General features: G+C 30.8%; 1 protein-coding gene across 1 annotated transcript; it reads left to right on the forward strand.

Moving 5' to 3' along the window:
- Nucleotides 1-15,686: 15,686 nt before the first annotated feature.
- On the forward strand, nt 15,687-19,695 carry LOC131634306 (uncharacterized). Its single transcript, XM_058904962.1, has 5 exons — nt 15,687-16,135; nt 17,389-17,498; nt 17,587-17,958; nt 18,430-18,928; nt 19,185-19,695. Exons 1-5 carry the CDS (start codon nt 15,910-15,912, stop codon nt 19,280-19,282), a joined length of 1,305 nt encoding a protein of 434 aa, XP_058760945.1. The 5' UTR covers nt 15,687-15,909; the 3' UTR covers nt 19,283-19,695.
- The last annotated feature ends 1,254 nt before the right edge of the window (nt 19,696-20,949 follow it).

Genomic DNA, 20,949 nt, shown 5'->3' on the forward strand with positions numbered 1-20,949 from the left:
ATGAAGCTCAACGTGCGATAGCCAGAGGACCTGTCAATTAAGTGATAAATACTCATTAATGGATATGGGTCCTTAGGGTAGGTTGTATTAAGGTTGATGAAGTCCATGCACATGGGCTACTTGTTCGCCGACTTCCTTACCAGTACCACATTGGCTAATCAGGTTGGATTTTTTTCTTTGTGATGTACCCGACCCTTTAGAGCTTGTCTACTTGTTTGTCAATGGTGACTCTCTTTTCCTCTCCAACTTTTTGATTCCTTTGTGCCATTGACTTGGTAGAAGGGTTGACAGAGAGGCGGTGGCCGGTGGCACACCACTCTGGTGTCTACTCGTGGCAAGTCAAAGGGGGCACAGGTGAACAAGTCAACTTTTATAATGAGTTGGTCGACTAGCTCGCGTTCTTCTTCCTCGATAATTATCTTTGTCACCTGGTGGGATGAAGGGCATATCTAGGCCGCATTTAGGCCCTCTGTGGGCGTGAGCCTCTCATTGTCCACGCCCACCCTGGGATCCCAACCGCTAATGTTTGCCTTTGGCGTTTTGGGGAAGGAAGCCCTCAAGGGCAAACTCTTCCCTTCCTATTGTCAGATATTTTTTGCAACATTCTTGGGCACTTTGTTGGTCTCCTTAAATTTTCCTACTTTGCCCACTAGGTAGTGGGTACTTTAGGACCAGGTATTAAGTGGAAACAATTTCCCTTAACGCTTTGATTGATGGTCGACCGAAGTTGATGTTATAGGGTGACAGAGGGTCCACTATGAATTAGTTGACTTCAATCTCCTTGAAGTCTAACTCCACATTGCAGGTCGTTTCTAGGGTTATGTGGCCCCTCACTTCCTTCTGTTTTCTGACACTTCTACTAACGATCCCCAAAATGCTTTGATGTTTCTAGGATTGAGCTTAAGTTTCTAGAAAGTGTTCCAGAATAAGATGTCAGCCAAAATACTTGGGTCTATCAAGAATCGCTTGATATCCCAATTGTCGTGTTGCACAATGATGACCATGGGTTCGTTATCGTGGGGGGATTTCAATGGCATCATTACTAAAAAAGATGATGTTGGCCCTTGGATCTCCCTGATCAACTTTGGAGAATCTAATGGATATTACATTCGCAATTAGCACCTGTCTAGCGTATTTCCTCCAGGAGAAGTTGGAACTTCCTCCGCTGCAAGACTTACAGCTATGGTGTTACCACAGAGTATGAAGCTTTGTTAGCCATCTTCAATGGAAGGTGGTCAAAATGGTGATGATGAAGGTGTAGCCTAGGTTAGTTTTACCATAGTCTCACGGTGGACGCCACTGTATTAGTCAAAAAGTACATAATGTGTGGTACCCCTAAGCTAGTAAGGGTGACTAGAGGCCGTAGTATTTTCTAATAGTTTAGGGTTTTTCCATGGCAGCGAAAGGCCCTATTTGGTGGTGTTTTTGGATATGGAGAAAGCAAGCTTACGTGAGGTGATAAGCTTTATGTTTATGTTGAAAGCACAGTGTATCATGTGGTATCTTTTATGTGCTTTAATTTCCGTTTGTGTTTTCGATGTTTTGTCATTTGATTATTATCTATCATGTTACATTGCATATTTGTAATTTGAATTCAATTTGTTTGTTGTGCTTGTACTCTTTTATTATTTGTAATCGCTACAACTATTAGAACTTGTACTATGTACCCTTTATATTTCATGAAATAAACCTCTTTCATCCTTGTTAGATTATGTTTTTGAGCCTATGAGATTGCTCTCTTGTCATTTCCACAGGCGTAGCTTGAATCACAAGTTAAAGTTATAAAAATTGGAATACCAGTGGATTGATTTGAATCAAGTGCAATATATGAATTATAGAGTGAGTTGATTAATCATGTCAAATTCATTATATCCTTTTTGTTGCATTATTGTTTTATGCAATTGGGTTATTGTGTTGACTGAATTACAGAGTGACTTGATTAATCTTGTTGTATTTTCCATGACTTATCAATCTCAAGAATATCATCTTTACCAAGACTCATTCATCTATAAATTTGTTAGAACCTTGTGTTGTGTTATACTTTCACATTTATCTATACCTCGACTAACACCTTGTGTTGTAGTTTGGTTTGTGAGATTTTCGAGCATTGTTCATCATCTTCCTCCTTAGTCATAATTCCATGTTTATGGTCCTCCACCTCTAAAGATTGAGTTCTTGAGGGAGACTAATGGTACATTAGGATATCTAATGTTTTTGTGTGAATTTTGTTGTTTATAACAAGTTCAGGCATCATTTCTTGAATCTAGTTTGGTATCCTTGATATTCATCAAGAAGAGTGTTTCAATATACTCTAAGGAAGACTTTAGTGAGATCAAGTATCAGATGTTCGTAAGACGGGATTGGAAGTTTTCCATTCTTGGTTGAGTTGGAGAAAGATAGATCGCAAATAAAGTTGGGTGTTGTCCAATGAATGCTTAGCCATGTCAATCACTCAGAACAAGAAATCGGTAGGATCAAATGGTTAATAGCTACATACGAATACTTGGAGTAGAATTATTGTGCGTGTGAAGAATCATTGGATCAAGTGGAAGATAGTGATTATTTTCAAATGGTTTTTAACACCATTTAAGAGTGGAAGGGGCAATGCAAGGACGATATCTGAACCACTATATATCAATGTGTATCTTTTCTTCTTTCCTTAACTCTTTTACTTTTCAAGCATTAACTACCATGCTATTGCATTGTTACATGTTTGCAATGATTGTATACCACATAAGATAGACTTTTCTTATAGCGATTTAATGTATAAGCTTAGTTATGTGGTGTATCAATCTTGTTGAAGTATCATGACTTCAATTATACCATTGTTAGAATCTATAAGCTATGTGTTTTTAAATAGCTTTGATGCAGAGTTACTTGTGTAGTCTTATGATTAACTTGCTTATGAAGCAATCAAATGCATTTAGAATATCACGTACCATTTCATATGGATTGTTTCATTGAGATGCTTCCTAGCTCTCATATTTTGTGTTTTGCCTCTGCGCTTTCTAAAATCCCGGATTTCGTACATGGGACCTAAAATTATTTTCTAAAAACGTCTAATCAAGAAATGGAATATTCAACCCCCCCTCTCTTCTAGACCGTTGATGTCCATATTATCACCCGACAATTGGTATAAGAGCGGGACTTTTGATCAAAGTCTTGCGACTCCAAAAGTTGAGGATATGGTCATTTCGATCCTAGACGAGTTTTTCTAATTGTTTGAAAGCTTGTGTAATTCAATGAATCTAAAATGAAACTACCTTGATGTACTTGTGCATGATTGTTCTTTGCAAAGCATTACATATATTATTACAAGCAAAACCTTGCAAATATGTACTTCAAACATTAATTGATTTCAGATACTTTTCTAAGATTTGATTCATCCAAGATTGAACTAACTATTTTTTGAGGTATGTGCAGTTTTAGTATTGTGCAGTTTGTCTTCAAAGTATTTTAGATTGATCCTAAAATAAGATGGACATACACTCAGATTATTATGCTGGAAACTATTATGAGATAAAAGAACGAAACAAAAGCATCTTCTAAGTGGCTTATTCTTCCGAGGTTGTCGTAAAAAGAAGGTGAAAGCAACATTATGGCTATTGGCATTGATTCTCTATAGTTTCAATAATTTCAAAAGATTCAAAGAATATACTTGAAGTGCTAATCAATCATCAAAGAGTTGAAATAGTAATTCAGAATTGACAAGTTATGTCAATTGGTGTAAATCAGACTAATGTCGTTCAAAGGTCTTCTGAAGCTTTATGAAGGAGAGTTTCATAGTTTTTTTTCAGACGTGCAAAAGGAGTTATATTCATTAGTATATTATGGTTAGTACTTTACAACTATGTCATTCTTGTTGTTGATTCCCGATTAGTATCATATACAACAGATTAAGCTTAGATCGTAAAATTGGTATGATCGTTTCAGTCTTTTTTTTTTGTGTGTATACATGAGTATAATTATTCTCGCCCTTGTGTGGTATAACTTTGTGTGGTATGACTGAAATATGTTTGTATGTGTGATGTGTTTGTGCATTGCATACTTTGATTTGTCATTTATACAATGCACCGGTTTTAATTGTTATATAGTTCATTAAGTTCATTTACATCTCATGCATTAATGCATTCTCATTTATGTGAGCATTGAAATTACCTCTTTACATTCGTATAGAATTCTTTTGCATCAAAGTCTCTTTTCATATGCATTAAAATAAGCTCAATTGCTTTTGCATTCAATCCTATCACTAAAATGATTTTGCATATTTATTGAAAGGAGTATATGGTCTTAAGTTGACAAAGCAATTTGAAAAGTCTCAATTATTCTTTCAAAATTTTATTTAATAATTCGATTCATTTCATTTACAATTAAACTCATGATTTGATTATGTCTTTGAACAAGAATCGAATCATGACGCTTCTCACCTAATATTTAAATTGTAAATTTTCATATTAACGTTCGTGAATGTAAAAAATAAATGGGAGAGTGCGGGTTTAAAACTTCGACCCTTACAAAAATGTTGGCACAGGCATGAGGAATTAATTAAATGTAACAAAAGAAAATAGAAGAAAATTAAATGTAACAAAATATACACTTATTACTTTTCAAAGGAATAAAATATCAAATTTAAATAGCGAATCAGTATGTAGTCTATAAAAAGAGAGAATTAGTCAGGTAAACTTTACTAATCACTAATAAATTTTACATATTATAGATAAAAAGAAAGTAATAAACTTATATTTCTTCTATCAATTTTGGATAATTTATTTCTATTTACACCTCTTTTTGTGGTTAAATTCTATTTACAATAATATATATGTATATGATGTGATGATTTTTTCACAAGATAACTAATGAATTATATAATTATCATATTTACATCCCATTTAGGAACCGGAAGTTCAATCATCCGACTTGTAGATTGAATTATGTAGATAAAAAATATTTTAATAAATATAAATACTTGAATTTAATTTCATTTTTATCTAATTTGAGATTGGTTTAAATGATTTTTTATCCATTTAAATATTTTTTTGTTTACTTTCAAAATTTTTGTCTAAGAAATCGTTTTAAAAACATGATTACTCCATATGTAATCCAAAAGAAAAATCAGTTTAATAAGGACAAAGGTAATTGACTTTGATTTTTTTCTTTCTAACACTCACAAGATATATTTTTAATGGAAGTATAATATTGCTTATTTATTTTGTTTGGTATAATGACATATAAAAAATTATCTTCAGATTTGGAAATCGGTTGATTCTCATTAATTAATGAAAATGGTGTTAATTTGAAAGAGAAAAAAAAAAACAAAATTAGTTAGAAAATATTTTTCCAATTAGAAACTATTTTTAAGAGATATTGTTAGATATTTTATACATTTTTGGAAGAAATATCACATAATAAACAATACTTAGTGATAGGTCATGGTCTCATTTTTCAAATATATATATACTACATGCATAAACCTAGGTAATGTATATTTTTCTAGTTGACTCTCTTTCACTATAGTTATTATTTGTACTTTTTCTTTTGGCATTTTTTTTTTAATTTTGAAAGAAAAAAAAAGAGAGGGGGAGGAGTTTAATATATATATATATATATATATATATATATATATATATATATATATATATATATATATATATATATATATATATATATATATATATATATATATATATATATATATATATATATATATATATATATATATATATATATATATATATATATAATTGAGAGATTTAGTGGAGAGAGTTTTGGGGATTTAATTTTATTTATAATATAAAAATTCTTTAATTTGAAGAAATTTAAAAATTACATTGAAGAAGAATTTTGAAAGATTTAGATTAATTATTTAATTATAATTTATGCTATTATAATATTTTGAAAATTAAAAAATATTAATAATAAATATTTTATTTTATTATTATTTTATGTAAAATTATTCTTTCAAAAATTATTAAAAATCTTTAATTTTTCTTTAAATTTCCTTCTTCCCAAACCCCCTATTCCCCTCTTCTTATTTTCATCCTTCTTAGAAATACATAAATATCTCAGAACATTGTTTTTGAGATATTTTATGAACTATGAAAATATAAATTCTTTGTGTCTTCACATGTTATGGAGAATTTATTTTAAAATATATATAAAAAATTTTGATTTTTTTAAATTATATAAAATAATAAATAAATATAAATTATTAATATATTTTTAATTTTCAAAATATTATAACAATGTATATTATATTTAAATAATTTATTTAAAAACTCTTCATTCAATATAATTTTTTTTAGTTCTTTTAAATTAGAAGATGTTTATGTTATGAATAAAAATAAAGTTTCAAAATCCTCTCTCTCCACTTAAACCCCTATGTTATTTTCGTCTAATCTTTAATTTTTTTTTTCAAATTCTCTAATAAATTTGTGTTTTGTGTATTAGGTACATGGTTGGTGATTACAAATGTATACGAGATTATAATATGTGAATATGTAGAGGCGAGGAGCAATATTTTTCAACAATTTCGATTTTTGTTGGTTCTATCATCTCTATATTACATTGATGTTAAAATATCAATTATTTGTTGAAATCTTTAAAAAAAAGTAATAATTATGTTTTGCTTATATTTATCCTCTACCTCAAATAATCGTATCTCTCTTAAACAAAATCATCATGCTCCTAAAATTAATCTCAAAATTTGTTATCGTCTCAAAAATGTTAAATTTAATCATAAATATATAAAATAACATACTATTAACTATAAATATTTCATAGTTGAGCTGGTAAAAAGACCTTTAATTTTTTGATCTTTGGATTTAATTTTTGACAACCATAAAAAGTAAAAAGTTTTAACTTTTTAATATATTTTAAAACTTTCACTTTAAATGTGGTTTTAAGTTTTAACCTCTCATATGAATGGAATGAAGGATAATAAGTTTCTTCTTTACCACAATTGAATATGTTATATGTTACATATTGGGTGTAATATAGGGTGGTAAAATGGGCCGTCTGACGGTTCTGTCCAGCGCCAGCCTAATTTTAAGCTCGTCAAAAAACAAGTGGAACAGTAAAAATAGCCATAAAAATCATGTTCCCTCCGCCAAGATGGCGGGTTGGCGGACAGCTGACTTATCCACCTACCTTTCAAATAAATTTTTTACTTAGAATAATTTTTTATAAAGCATCTTTTATACAAATTTTACTTAAAAATATTGCATATAAATGTAGAAAATAAAATCATCAAGAATTATAATTATTAGAATTAACTAAAAATACAGACTAATTAAGGCGGGACACGGTCAACGAATAGGCAAGACGGACTTTAGCAGACGCTGAGTTTTGGCGGGGCGAGTTTTAGTCGGCGGAACGGGCTTTGGTTAGGGATGTCAATGGGGCGGGGCGGGGCGGGGGATACATTCCCATCACAATCCCCGCCCTCGAATTTATTCCCCATCTCCACTTCGGGTCCCCGCTACGGGGAGATTTTGTCCCCCATCCCCATCCCCGCGAATCCCCACGGGTCCCCACGGTTCATGTAGAGATCCATAAACATTATTTTTTATTTATTATTTTAAATCAAATTAAAAGTAAAAGTTTAAAAAACTAACCACAAGAAATTTAGAAATTATTCTTTTATGATAAATATATTGTTTTAACAATATTTAATCAATAATATTGAGTGTCATGACCACTAAAATTTCAAACTAAAAAAATTGAAATAATCATTTATATCTCACTCTTCTACTAACAATACATATATATTTTAAATTTGTGTATAAGATTAATTATATGAAATGACAAATAAACTTCCATAATAATTTAAAATTATATAAAATTTAAGGACATTATGTTACTTTAGGCGGGGCGGGGACTCCACGGGGCGGGGGATATTTACGCCACCCCCGTCCCCGAACTGCCTTCGGGGAGACTTTGTTCCCCATCCCCGTCCCCGTGGGAAAAAAATCCCCGTCTTTGGGGCCCAGGGCCGGTCATTGGGTAAGGCTAGTAAAGCTAGGGCTTTAGGCCCCTTGAAAAAAAATTTTAATCATAATAATTAAGGCCTAGAAAATAGAATTTATTAAGGCCTAAAAAATAGCATTCATTAAGGCCTAGAAAATAGCATTAGAATCCCCACGTAAATAAGTAGTGCATTTTTTATTTTGTATAATTTTTTTTAATCAAAACAATTAAAGCCTAAAAAATAGCATCCATTAATTAAATTAAATTAATTTATCAATTCTAATAAAAAAAATTCTCTAACCAAACACTTAAGATAACAACTAACACCTTTTCAAATTTGTGTCTTTTTGACTCTTTTTCCTAACGTTCCAAATTAATTATTAATTCAATATCAAATTGATTTAACTCTCCGTTGTGAAATACATATGTTCTACGATTTATGTTTCTTCTGCTTAGAAAAAACAACTTTCCATTGATTTTCACACGACTTTTTTTGCCATATATATTAATATTTACATTAAATTATTTACATTAAATTATTTACAATAAAGAGAATATAATCCAAACATAAAATAAATATTATAATGAAAGTACTATTTTCTCTTTTATTTATTTATTTATTTATAAAACAAGTAACCTGAACAGATGTATGTGTCCATTATATTATGAGGCTGAGTTGGTACATTGTCGCAGTAGAGGACAATCACATATCAACCATCCAACCACCATGAAAGTTGCAATATGCACTCTATCAAATTATAGTTCTTGGTAGTTGGATATAGTTCCTAAATTTATCTTTTTCTCTTGACATATGCCACACGTTTCTTTGTTCTAATAACTTACCTTGCCAAATTTTCATTACCCTAGTAGTTATGAAAATAACAATTAATATCCAACTAAATAATATAATTATAATATATCCGATTAAATAATACCACCTAAATAATAAATAATATTCACCTAACCATTGAACCCATATATGAAAATTGACTCTTAATTTTTGTTATAAAAAACTGGTAAAATATTTAAAAGTACTTGCAAAGAAGGATGGAGTTTGAATACCTTAAGATTTTATTTGAGAATTTGGAGAGAAAGAAAGAAACACTTGGAAAAACAATTTTTTTAAAATATAAAAAAATGAATATTTAAAAAAGAAATTGTTTAGAATGATAAAAGAATGTTTATTATTTATATATTTTTCCAAAACTCTCTTCCCATCTAAATTCTTCTATTCTTTTCATTCAATTTTTCCTTTTTTTAAAGCTCTTCTCTCCCTTTCCCTCCAAACTCTCAAACAAAACTTAAAAAATTTAATGTGTGAGGACAAAGAACGATGACAACTAAAATAAATAGCACTTAACAAAAATAATTTTATATGCATTAAGCAAGATAATCAAAACCGGATTGGGCATCGAACTACGAGTTCAAAGTCTTAAGGTTACACCTAAGTTGAATTGATTTTTGATAAGTTTTCCAATTTAAATTTCAATTCTTTTGGAGATTTTTGATCAGTTTTCCAATTTAAATTTCAATTCTTTTGCAATCCAGTTTTTAGGTCCAAACATATTAGCTAGGGTTCCGGTTCCTGGTCTGACTGATTAAACTGCAAGATCCAATTCGGTTTTGACTACCGTGACAATAAGAAATCAAATTAACTTGACAAAAGAAGATAAAGTAAAGACAACAAAATCAAAAACTTGCTTACTTAGTTGGATCAAGCGATCTACTATGGGGAGAGAACAACTCTCTGATTCAAGATTTTAAAATTAGACCTGGGTTAAACCGATTTTAGACCAGTTTTTCTATTTAAATTCTGGTTATTTTGCTATCTGTTTTCAGGTCCAAACAGACAGACTAGGGTTCAGGTTTCTGTTCTGATCGGCTGAACCGCTCGATTCGGTCCGGTTTTAATTACCAAGGCTATAGGACATGGATTTAACCTGACAAAAAAGATAAATAAAGATAAGAAACACAATAATTTGCTTACCCAATTTGATGAAATGATCTACTCTGGAGGAGAGAACAACTCTCTGAAGTACAGTACTTCCAAGAGTTGTTACAGAAGATTATAAACAAGTTACAAGAAAATTATATCCCATGTTTCAAAAAAAAACACTATTTTCTATCCAAGTGTTTCATAGTCTCTCAAACTCTCTCTATATATGAATGACGCAAGCCTAAGGTGTTTAGAATTGTCTCTCAATCTCTCCTAGAAATCTCCAATGATTTCCAAAATTTTAAGAACTCATTCTTAGGAATTTACCCTTGCCTCACTAAGATTACCAATAGCATTCTCAAACCCTTCTCTCTGTCTTCAGCTTTAAAATTCTTAAGGTTGTGATAGCAAGCATGCAAGAAATACATATTTATAATTTTTGAAACCAAACGAATCCATAACAACCCCCAAACATATCCCACAGACAAACTGATCCATAAATTAACACAACGAAGCCCAATATACATGTAAATCAAGAAAACTAGACCTGAGCTCCGACAAACTAAACCACCTGTTAAACCCACACCTCTTGTTATGTTGTCGCCGCCGCCAGCCTCTGGCCATATCGGCCCCACTACTACGAGACTCACTCTGCACTAATTCGTCTTTGTCGAATTTTAGGCTGATTTATCGTTTATGTAATCTCAAAACATGTTTTCCTTCTCTTCACCACTTAGGGTTTTAAGGAATACTTCAACAATTCCCATAGTTTTTTTCACGAAAAAACACTGTCTCTTACTAAACCCCCAAAGGTATAAAGTTATGATGATAATTGAGATTTTGATGAGAATGTCGAACATGTCGACAACAAGATGGATTATTACCATGCCCTTGTAGTTGTGAAGTGTAAGCTCTTCACATTAACCCACAAGGTAGTTGCCATGACCTAGTTCAAAACCATCCCATATGGGAGTATATATTCATAGAGGGAACGATCCCCAAAGATGTCCATTAAAATTTTAAGCACAAACTTAGTCGACATGAAATTCCTATATAAACGAACTCAGGGAACTAAAGCAACACCATAATAGGTAAAAACAACCTAAAATGGACAAAATAAGACAATTCCATGGAACAACTATTACGAGATTCGTTTATGGCAAATATTACACCAGGCATACTCTTCCCATAGAAAAATAGTACGAAGTCAGCTCGTCTCCAACAAAAATAGATTTCTCGTCCACCGTCTCCAGATCGTAATAGAACTTGCTCTCGAGAAATGCACATCGTGATATAAAATAATTCTACTTGTTTGAGAGAATTTGGAAGGAAACTTGTAAAATAGAGAAATTGTCTTCCACATACTTTGCACACTCTTTATATAGCTCAAGGTTCTCATCATGACTCCAAGTTCTCCACCTTTTTAGGAGAAGATATCAATTCCGGATTCACTTTTACAAGAGCAGCCTCATATAAGGAAAAAACCGACTAGGTAGGCGATATAACTTCATCTTTATACTTCCTTTCTTGCACTAGGGGTTGCACCCTTTCAGCCAATAAGTTGGGACATCCAAAATTCTGCACTTTTCTCCCTATTTCCTTTAGCAAGATGCTCATCTTAGTAATCTCCTCCAAGCATTGTTTTTGCTTGATAGTAAAAACGTTGACACGTTCCTGAAGCACTTCTTTCTCCTTCTGAAGACAGTAGTGCAGGAAGACATCCCCCCATTCGGAGGCACTAAAAGCTAAGATAATTAACTCTCGACAAGAATGGTACGCTAGTTTAGCCAACTCTTCTTGAATAATGAACTCATCCTTGCTTAAAAATATGTCTAATCCTCCTAAAAAATATAAGATCTAAACTTCATGGTCGTCTAGGGACCAGGACGGTCCAAAAGTAAAGGAGGTAGTGTAGACGTGTTATATGTAGTATGGGTGCCAAGTCTCGAATTTCATAAGCCCTTGATCAAGCAACTAGTGTCGAGTAGACGACCATCTCTCATGAGTCACCCCCAAGAACAAGTATAGTAATTGAACATGTGTGAACCACAAATGCACATTTGTGGCAAGTAGTAAAAAGAATTGAATCCACAAATGCAAATGCACACATCATAAGAACTATTCATCCATCTCTGAAGTGACATCCGCGGTTCTGAAGAATGTTGGATGCCCGTCAAAAAAGGACTATGAAAGTGTTTCTAGAGGATAAGCTACCATCAGATCAGAAGTCAAGATTTCAAGGCTCATATAAGTTTTTGCTTCCAACTCAGAAACCAAGATGTGTCGTTCAGATAAACTGCTGCCTTCAACTCTGAAAACTTCATTATGACTCTGAAGAATCAATTCTCTTTGGTTGTCTACGTCACCTAATCCCTTCCATGCTCTCTTTAATTCAGATTAGAATTACATCTCAAATAAGAAAGATTAGAAACTTGCGCTAGAAGCTAAATAGTACAGTAATACATTATCTTCTCCACGACTGCAATGATGTATTATACGAACCCTATTTTGGTGTGTTCTTTGTCCCTTACGATCTTTTTAGAGACGTTACATCAGCTGCAAGGAAAGCTATGACTTGTCCTTCTCAACGGTCATTTTTATGGGACTATATATATGAGACACTCTCTATTGAAGAATGTTGTCAATTCACTACTAAAGTTGCTCAAGCGTTTCAAATATATTAAACCCAACATACAATTTCAAAGAGAAAAGAAAAGAGAAAGAAAGAAAAAGAAAATCTTTAAGAGATTATTCTAAATACTCTGTTGTGAGAAATCTAATTATTAGAATCTCTAGAACACAAGAGTTGTTGCTCATTAAATTGTGTTATTAATTATTCTTAAATTTTGTTTCAATTTGCTTATTTAGAAGCAATCTTATATATAAATCCAAGATTGTCATGATGGCAACCCTAGCCACGTGTCATCATGATAGCAACTCTTGGTAAAACCCTAATACTCCTATTTACTATTTTGTCCCTACAATTAAAATAAATAATAATAATAAATATAATAATAATAATAATAATAATAATAATGATAATAATAATAATAATTATAATATAATACTGACTCACCATTAATAATAATAATAACATAAATAATAAATAATAATATAATATTTAGCTAAAAGCTATCTAAAAATCAAACTTAATAATATATATATAGTTTATAATAGAGAAGAACTAAAAATATAACTACAATTTACATTTATATTTGTCATTTCTAAAATATAATTAAAAAAAATCTCTCTTATATATTTCAAATTTAACTTATGTATCATTCTCACAAAACTTTATTAATTAATTCTAATATATAGTACATAAATAAAAACCCTATTTTTTTTATTAATATAGCTTTTGTATTAGTAATTTTTATTATTAATCTATTCAAATATCTCATTTTTATTAATTAAATATGTATTCTCATTACAATTGAAATAGTCGAGCACTAAGTACAAACATGAATTTGAGAAATAAATTATTTATGTCAAAATAAAAATAAAATAAAAAATTCGTTAAAATATATTAAAAACTGTAAATTACTTTCATATAATTTTATTTTATTTTATGTTAAGTAGATTTATATTAAGTATAGAGAAGAAATAAAAAAGGTTAAATACGATTTAAATTTATTTGTAGCAAATCATTTCTTATTTGAGTGTTTCTTCAATTTTAATTCTATTTTATTTTATATTAAGTAGATTTATATTAAGTATATTTATCTGTTACAATCAAAACTTCTAAGATATTTTGACCCATTACCGCATTTTATTATTGTGCATGTCTCACTTTATTATTACGTTTGCTGCAAGTGAATTAAAAAGTCATTTTATCAAAATTAATGTGTTAGTTTTATTATTTTTCATATTCTATTATACTATTTATTAAGAGACAAATGCATTTAATAAATTAATTTCAATTTTATATATTTATAAGGTAACACTACATATTTCATTGACTTTATTACATTTTATTAAAATTTATAAGTTTTAAATGGCAAAATCAGTTATATTTTGAATGCATTGCTATCCAATTAATTTTTTCATATAAAATAAAATACTATACATATTTAGCCTTTGTTACTCATGAACTCATTCACCAATTTGCCATATTTTCTCTCATTATAGTCTACAATTCAACAATGTTCTTTTAAATATCATTCACATTCTATTTTTTTTTATTTTAAAATTTTTTATGTATCATTTTATTTCATTATTTACTGTTTTAACAATTTTGCAATCTTTATAACATTGCAGTGTTCACATGGAAATTCATTCCAAGGTAAAAAAAGTGTAGCATAACTTTGGTCATTTTTAAATAGCTAATTATCTTTACATTTTATAACCCATCATTTTATGAGTTGCTCTATTTTCTCCTATTCACATATATTTCTCAAATTCGTTTTTTCCCTCAATTTATTTTATCTAATAAATATGTCACTACCAATACTTTCGATAATAATTTTTTTATTATCTTTATATTATATATATTTTCAATTATATTATTTAATATATCACATAATTATTCTAAATTTTATCTTTGTGCAGCTGAAAACACATACATGTTTTAGAGTTATATGTCCATAATACACCATATTATGGAAATTTCTTTTTATTTGTGTTTAATTCATCCATTTTAACATATATTTTAATATTTTAATTTATAAATTTATAAATTTAATTATTTTTAATGTACAGATGATATTTGTCACCCTAAAAATAATAAGGACCTAAAAATTAAATTGTATATATTATCCAATAATTTTTTTTATAAATTCTCTAAACAAATATTAAATATAATCATACTATATTATAAAACACATTTCATATATTATTATGAGATTTCTAATAATTATCCCTTTCATATTCTATTTAATGATTATAATAACTCATTAACTTTAATTATAAAATTTAATATTACTTTTTAATATTTTTGTAGTCCAATTAAAATAAAATATAAAAATAGTTATTTTAACTATGAATGAGAAAAGATATTTACATGATTTTTTTATAGTTTTATAACAACGGAAATATACTTATATTACTCTTATAATTGATAAAAATTTCAAAACAATTTAGTGTTTTTTAAATAAATCTTTAAAATAAAAACACAATGATATTACAATATTTGGAAACTTTTGCTAAATTATTATCAACACTATGGATAATATATAATTCAATTCAATGGTGCATAATACCTAATTCAATTTATTGCATGTTTTGTATATGGATAACGGTACCAATATATAATTATTGCATTTATTGCATGTTTTATATATGAGAATTCTTACCTATTCAATTTAAAAAATTAGGTAAGATTACCTTTACTATAAAATGCTTTAAAAAGTTATATAAATATACAAATGCAAAGCAGCCGCGCATCGCGCGGGTCACAAACTAGTATCTTACAAACATTTCATTTGTAAATTTGTTGAGATTTGTATCCCACCCATTCTAACTCTATAGTTTTAACTATATGATCTATATGCCGTTACTTTACCATGTACTACTATTTTAAGTTTAATACAAGGGAAAGTAACTTTGCTTATAAAAAAAAACTTTCATTTTCAATTTTTTATCTTTTAATCATAATTACCTAATAATTTTACGAGTGGGATTTTTATTACCATAATTGGATTAAATTATACAACATGAAGATAAGAGTAGTAATAAAAATAATATGATTATTATTCCACTAGCTTTATCCTCTTGTACTCTTCCTCTTTCTTTTTCACCTTTACTTCTTCTCAACGTTCGGTAGCCTAAAAAGTTAAACCCAAAATTAAAAAACCTAAACTAAAAAATTAGCGATAAGCTTGTAGTAATTGCCAGCGTACATAACACGAGAGGTTACTTACTCACTACTCACTAGACATTAATTTAAATAACACGGTAGTTAATTAGAGAGAGACTGTGTGTGTGAGAGAGGCATAGCAACCAACAGCTAGAAAGAGAGAATAAGAGAGAGAAAGTTAGTTAGAGAGAGAGAGATTCCAGATGCTTTGGCAATGGGGAAAATTGGAAATCAAGATGTGCAACAAGAAGAACAGAGGGAGAACGACGGTGAAGGCTGTTCACGGTGTTCGGTGGTGGTGCTGAGATTATTCAGTTTCAAGTGTTTGTTCATTCTGTTTTTCAGTTTAGCGGCTTTTGTTTCTGGAATCTTCTGGATTCTTCCTAAACATAATTCAACTGAATTAAGCTTTGACGCCAAAGATGTAATTAAGCATAGCGGTAAACTATTCTCTCTTTCAATTTCGAATAGTGATTTTGTTTTTGATTTTTGATTTTGAATTGTTTCAGTTATTGTTTGTTGATTTGAATTTTTTTTATTCGATTTGAGTTGTGATTAGGTTTTGTTGTGTTTTGAGTGAACTACTCCTACTGTTAAATTAGATTTTCTTATTCTTCTTCGTTATTTGTTGAATTGAGGAATTGTGTTTATACAAATTCTGGTGTTTGTGAATCGTGATCCTTTTTTAGGTTGTTGAATTAGGGATTCGGTTTTTCTTTTTGTTTAATTTTAGGTATAATATGTTAAGAGGATCAGCAAGAATATCTGTGAAGCTGTGATTTATGCTCATTTATAAAGCATTACTGACAATCATGGATTTGACTTCTCTTTTGTGCTAATGTGATATGCGAACTTAACTACAATTTGAGGTGTGTTTGTAAATTATTTACAGTAGTATTGTGTGTAAAACTGGAAAAATTAATCATCTTATTGAAGATTTAAATCATAATTAAGCGGCTATTGACTTATTGTTGACTTGGACCTAAGCAATTGTTATTGTTGTTGACCTCATCAGCAAGATCTGTATACTTTGGAAGAGGAATGCTGCAACACATTTTTTTTACAACTCTTGACGATACCCTTGATGTTTGATCTATTTTTAAAACAATTGATATAACTATCTTATTGGCGTCCCTCTTTTAGGAAATAAGCAAATCAGTGTTTTGAGTGTGTTGTTGGCTTTCCTCATTTTGATAAATGTAGGCAGTTTGTCATTATTAGCTTCAGGTAATAAATCATATAAACAATTTTTTTTAATAGGAAATAGAGTAGAAGTAGTGCTGACTTTCCAAGTAGTACTAGATTAATTGTATAAAAATAAAATAGATTCGTTATATCTTATTTTTTAGGTAACAGAGTCAGTCTAACTGTTCGTCAGTTCGTCTTTAAATTGTATTCAGAATTTATTATCTATCTATCTTGATTTGTATAAATATATAATTCCACCGAGTCTTTTAGTCCCTAGTATGTTTTGAAACGGGATTCAGCTGCCTACTGCTGTAAAACAGCTTGACAATGCTTCATGACATACATGTGATCTGTGCAACTATCTCTCATAAGTTTGATATGGTTTCTTTTTGTATTACTTCCCTGTGATCAGACTTTTGTGCTAAGATCTTATTTGAATTTTTAATGTTGGTGACTACTGAATTTATTTATTGACGATATTTTTTTTTCCTTGAACAAATTTCAGCTACTGTTCAGGCATCCTTCAGGCTGGAAAATCCAGTTTCACAGCTTATTCCATACATTGAAAGATTACAAGATGATATATTTGGTGAAATAGCTCTGCCAAATACAAAGGTCTAAGCCAAGCTTCCACTCTTACATTTTTTCATCATGACTCTATTTATACCTAAAAAGTGGCTCATAAGCTATTTACTCTTAACAGGTGGCTATCCTATCCATACACCAAAGTGTTGCACCTAGCTTTTCTGATGTGGTATTCGGTGTTCTCTCTGATCCAATGAACATTCCAATAAATCCAGTGTACTTGAGTGTGCTGAGATCATCACTAACTGAACTGTTTCTCCAGCAATCCAATCTGACTTTCTCAACATCAGTATTTGGAAATGCTTCTTTGTTTGAAATCTTGAAGATTCCTGGTGGGTTAACTGTAAGACCAGTGCAGTCTGCTTCTATTTGGCAGATACCCGAGATTCTGTTTAATTTTACTCTCAATAATTCAATATCTGAAGTCCTGGATAAGTTTGACGACTTTGAGGGAGAATTGAAGTTTGGATTGCATCTGAAGCCTGACGAGGTGCAGTCTCATAACCTGTGTCATTTATTATTTTGGGAATCGCAAAATGTCTTTTTTAATACAACAAAGTTCAGATGCATTGCCATTTTTTACATTCTTGATTTTCAACTAATTTTATTAGTTTTAAATTTTATAATTTTCTTTCGTTAATCAAACTAGCATAGCCTAAATCATTGAGTTTATTAAGAATGAATAGTTTGCCTTGTTTTTTAACTCCATAATCTGCCTTGTTTAAAACCTTAGGAAATTGAAATTGAAATTTTAGAAGTTGGATTTAATTCCATTTACAGATTGCTATAACAAGCATTGAGAATAGCCTAAATCATTGAGTTTATTAAGAATGAATAGTTTGCCTTGTTTCTTTAACTTCATAATTTGCCTTGTTTAATACCTTAAGAAAATGAAATTTTAGAAGTTTGATTTAATTTTGTTATAACAAGCATCTGCCTAATTGTTTGTTTGCCATTGCAGAATGTGTATGTGCACATAACAAATGCACACGGCTCAACAGTAGCTCGTCCTGTAGTAGTTCAGGCATCAGTCATGCGAGGGTTTGAGAGCCTTTTGCCACAAAGATTGAAGCAAATAGCTCAAACAATAAGAGGCTCTGCTAGAAAAAATCTTGGCCTTAATAACTTGGTTTTTGGCAGAGTCAAAGAAATCAGGTTATCTTCTTTATTAAAGGATACACTACACGCTCACCCACCTTCTCCTGCCCCTGCCCCATCCCCAAAGTTAGTTGATCACTCTGAGCCATTCATTTCACCATACCATGCTCCTTTTCATTCTCCAATATCGCCAGAAACTTCTGAGAAACCTCCTTGTTTTGACTGTGATGTATTCTCACCTTCACCTTCCATTATGACCGAGCATCCTGCATATCCCTGTCCATACAATTGCTTCAAGCTCCTCAAAGATGAGGAGAAATCTAAAAAGTTGGTGTCTCGCGTACTTGCTCCGCCCTCTCAATGTAAGTTTATTTGGCATAACAGACCATTCTTTCCTTTCTTTTGCTTGGCTATAGTTGAATCTGACTATAAGATTTAAGCATCCTTTGAAGTCTTTGTTCTATGTTTTTGTTGATGCTAGTGCTAATTCTTTCTGTAATGGATACCCTGTTTTTTAAATAGCTCACATTTTTCCTAAAAAATCTACACAATGTTTAGTACCGGAACATTTCGATTTATCCTATCCACTAACTACTGCTTTTTCACCCTTCTTTGCAGCTTCAGCAGGCAGCGTTTTCCACACAGAAATCTTGCTAATGGGATTTTGTTTGCTATTAGTATCTTTTGTTTTTATCAATGATATTACATTTCAATGATATGAGGATGTGACTAATGAAGGATCAGCAAGCCATGCAAAGACTAAACAGCTTAATGATGCTTCAAAAGTTTTGCGCAGACAAAGGAAGAAACTTCCGACAAGATTTAACTGTCTATATTTTAATTCTGGCATGCGACCATATTGTAAAGCTTTGGTGGATTAAGGTCAAAGCCAGAAAGATGGCAGACCTCTAATCTAGTATTTTGTATCCTATATGAAGTGTGAAATTGATCCCAAAGGGCTCAACTAACAAACAACATGATCCGAAGCAAAATTGGCTTTAGATGTCAAAAGAACCATTCTTTGTACTCAATTAAGTGTATAATACGCAAAGAAATTAATGGGTTCTTTGGGCATCTGAATCTGTAAAGTATCTGCAGTAATATCCAATAGAGGAATCTGTTTTTATGACTTTGGGTGTTTGGAAGTCCAATTATGTACTAAATTCTTAAAGTGCCTGTTTTTTACTCTAATTTATTTGGGGAACTTGACTTGGTAAAGTGGGTGATAAAAATGGTAGAAATAGTTTAATTTTGTCTTTGTTGTTGCATAACGAAAATTACTTATAAGTACATTTAATATTTAAAATTGATTACCTGAGTTGAAGATAAAGTGATTTATGTTTGAATATTAAGTTAGCTATCAAATTTCTATGCAAAAAGAAAAAGGTATCCTAACGGTGAGGAGACAATCATGTCATGACAAATGATCTTAAAGGTCCTAATGATGCTCTGGACGTTGGGCGTGACTTGATAGGGGGCAACATTAGCAGTCATCAGAAAGTCGTTTCAAAAGCGTAAATGGTATTAGATTCACCGACTCAGGTAGATGTAAGTAAAATAAGGGATTAATGAACCATTCAAGGTTGCATATTATTTCTTTCTGTCTTTGAGCATGACTTCAAGATTAGATACTCTTTGTGTCATGTACTTGAGAATCCAATATTTTGACGAAAACTCGTGATCTTGTCAGTGACGAAATATAGATATATAATGTCTCTAACACGGACACACTTAGCTTTCTTACTAATCATTAGTCTTTGATGAGAAGAAAAACATTAAAAAGTTACAACACTTGAATTTCAGAGAGACTAGTAAACAACATAATTTTCTCCTATTCTTTATGAACTTAAAGAAGCACCACGGTCCACCGCACAAATGAATTTTCTCTAATTAAACGAATGAAAATTTTGAAATGGAAGGAAAAGAAAAAAGTTTTTCTGAAAGGCAAACCATAATTATTTATAGTAAAAATATTAGTAGCATAAGCAACATACTTGTTTAGTAGTGCAACTATTGTAAGAAGTGGAAAGGGTTCCACACGTCAAGGACACGTGTAAGGAAAGAAACTAGATTAGGTGTTTCCAGGAAAACCATAATGAGCAACATTAAAAGTCACACACTTCCTTCTCACAAAACAGTTAAACTTTCGTAACTGACTAACGTTTAAAACCAATTGACTGATGTTATGATATCACTTAGCTAACACAATAGTTGTGCAAGAGACACCTAACAAGAATTGAGGGACTCATCCTTAACTAAGGGACTTGCCCCCGACTAAGAGACTCACTCCTAACTAAAGGACTCTCCCCAGTTGCAGGATTCAATTAAAAGAAATGATGAACTTAAAACACTTCGCACTTTACAAGCCCTTGTACTTAAGGAA

This window comes from Vicia villosa, unplaced genomic scaffold (genome assembly GCF_029867415.1).
Source record: "Vicia villosa cultivar HV-30 ecotype Madison, WI unplaced genomic scaffold, Vvil1.0 ctg.001280F_1_1, whole genome shotgun sequence".
Taxonomy (NCBI): domain Eukaryota; kingdom Viridiplantae; phylum Streptophyta; class Magnoliopsida; order Fabales; family Fabaceae; genus Vicia; species Vicia villosa.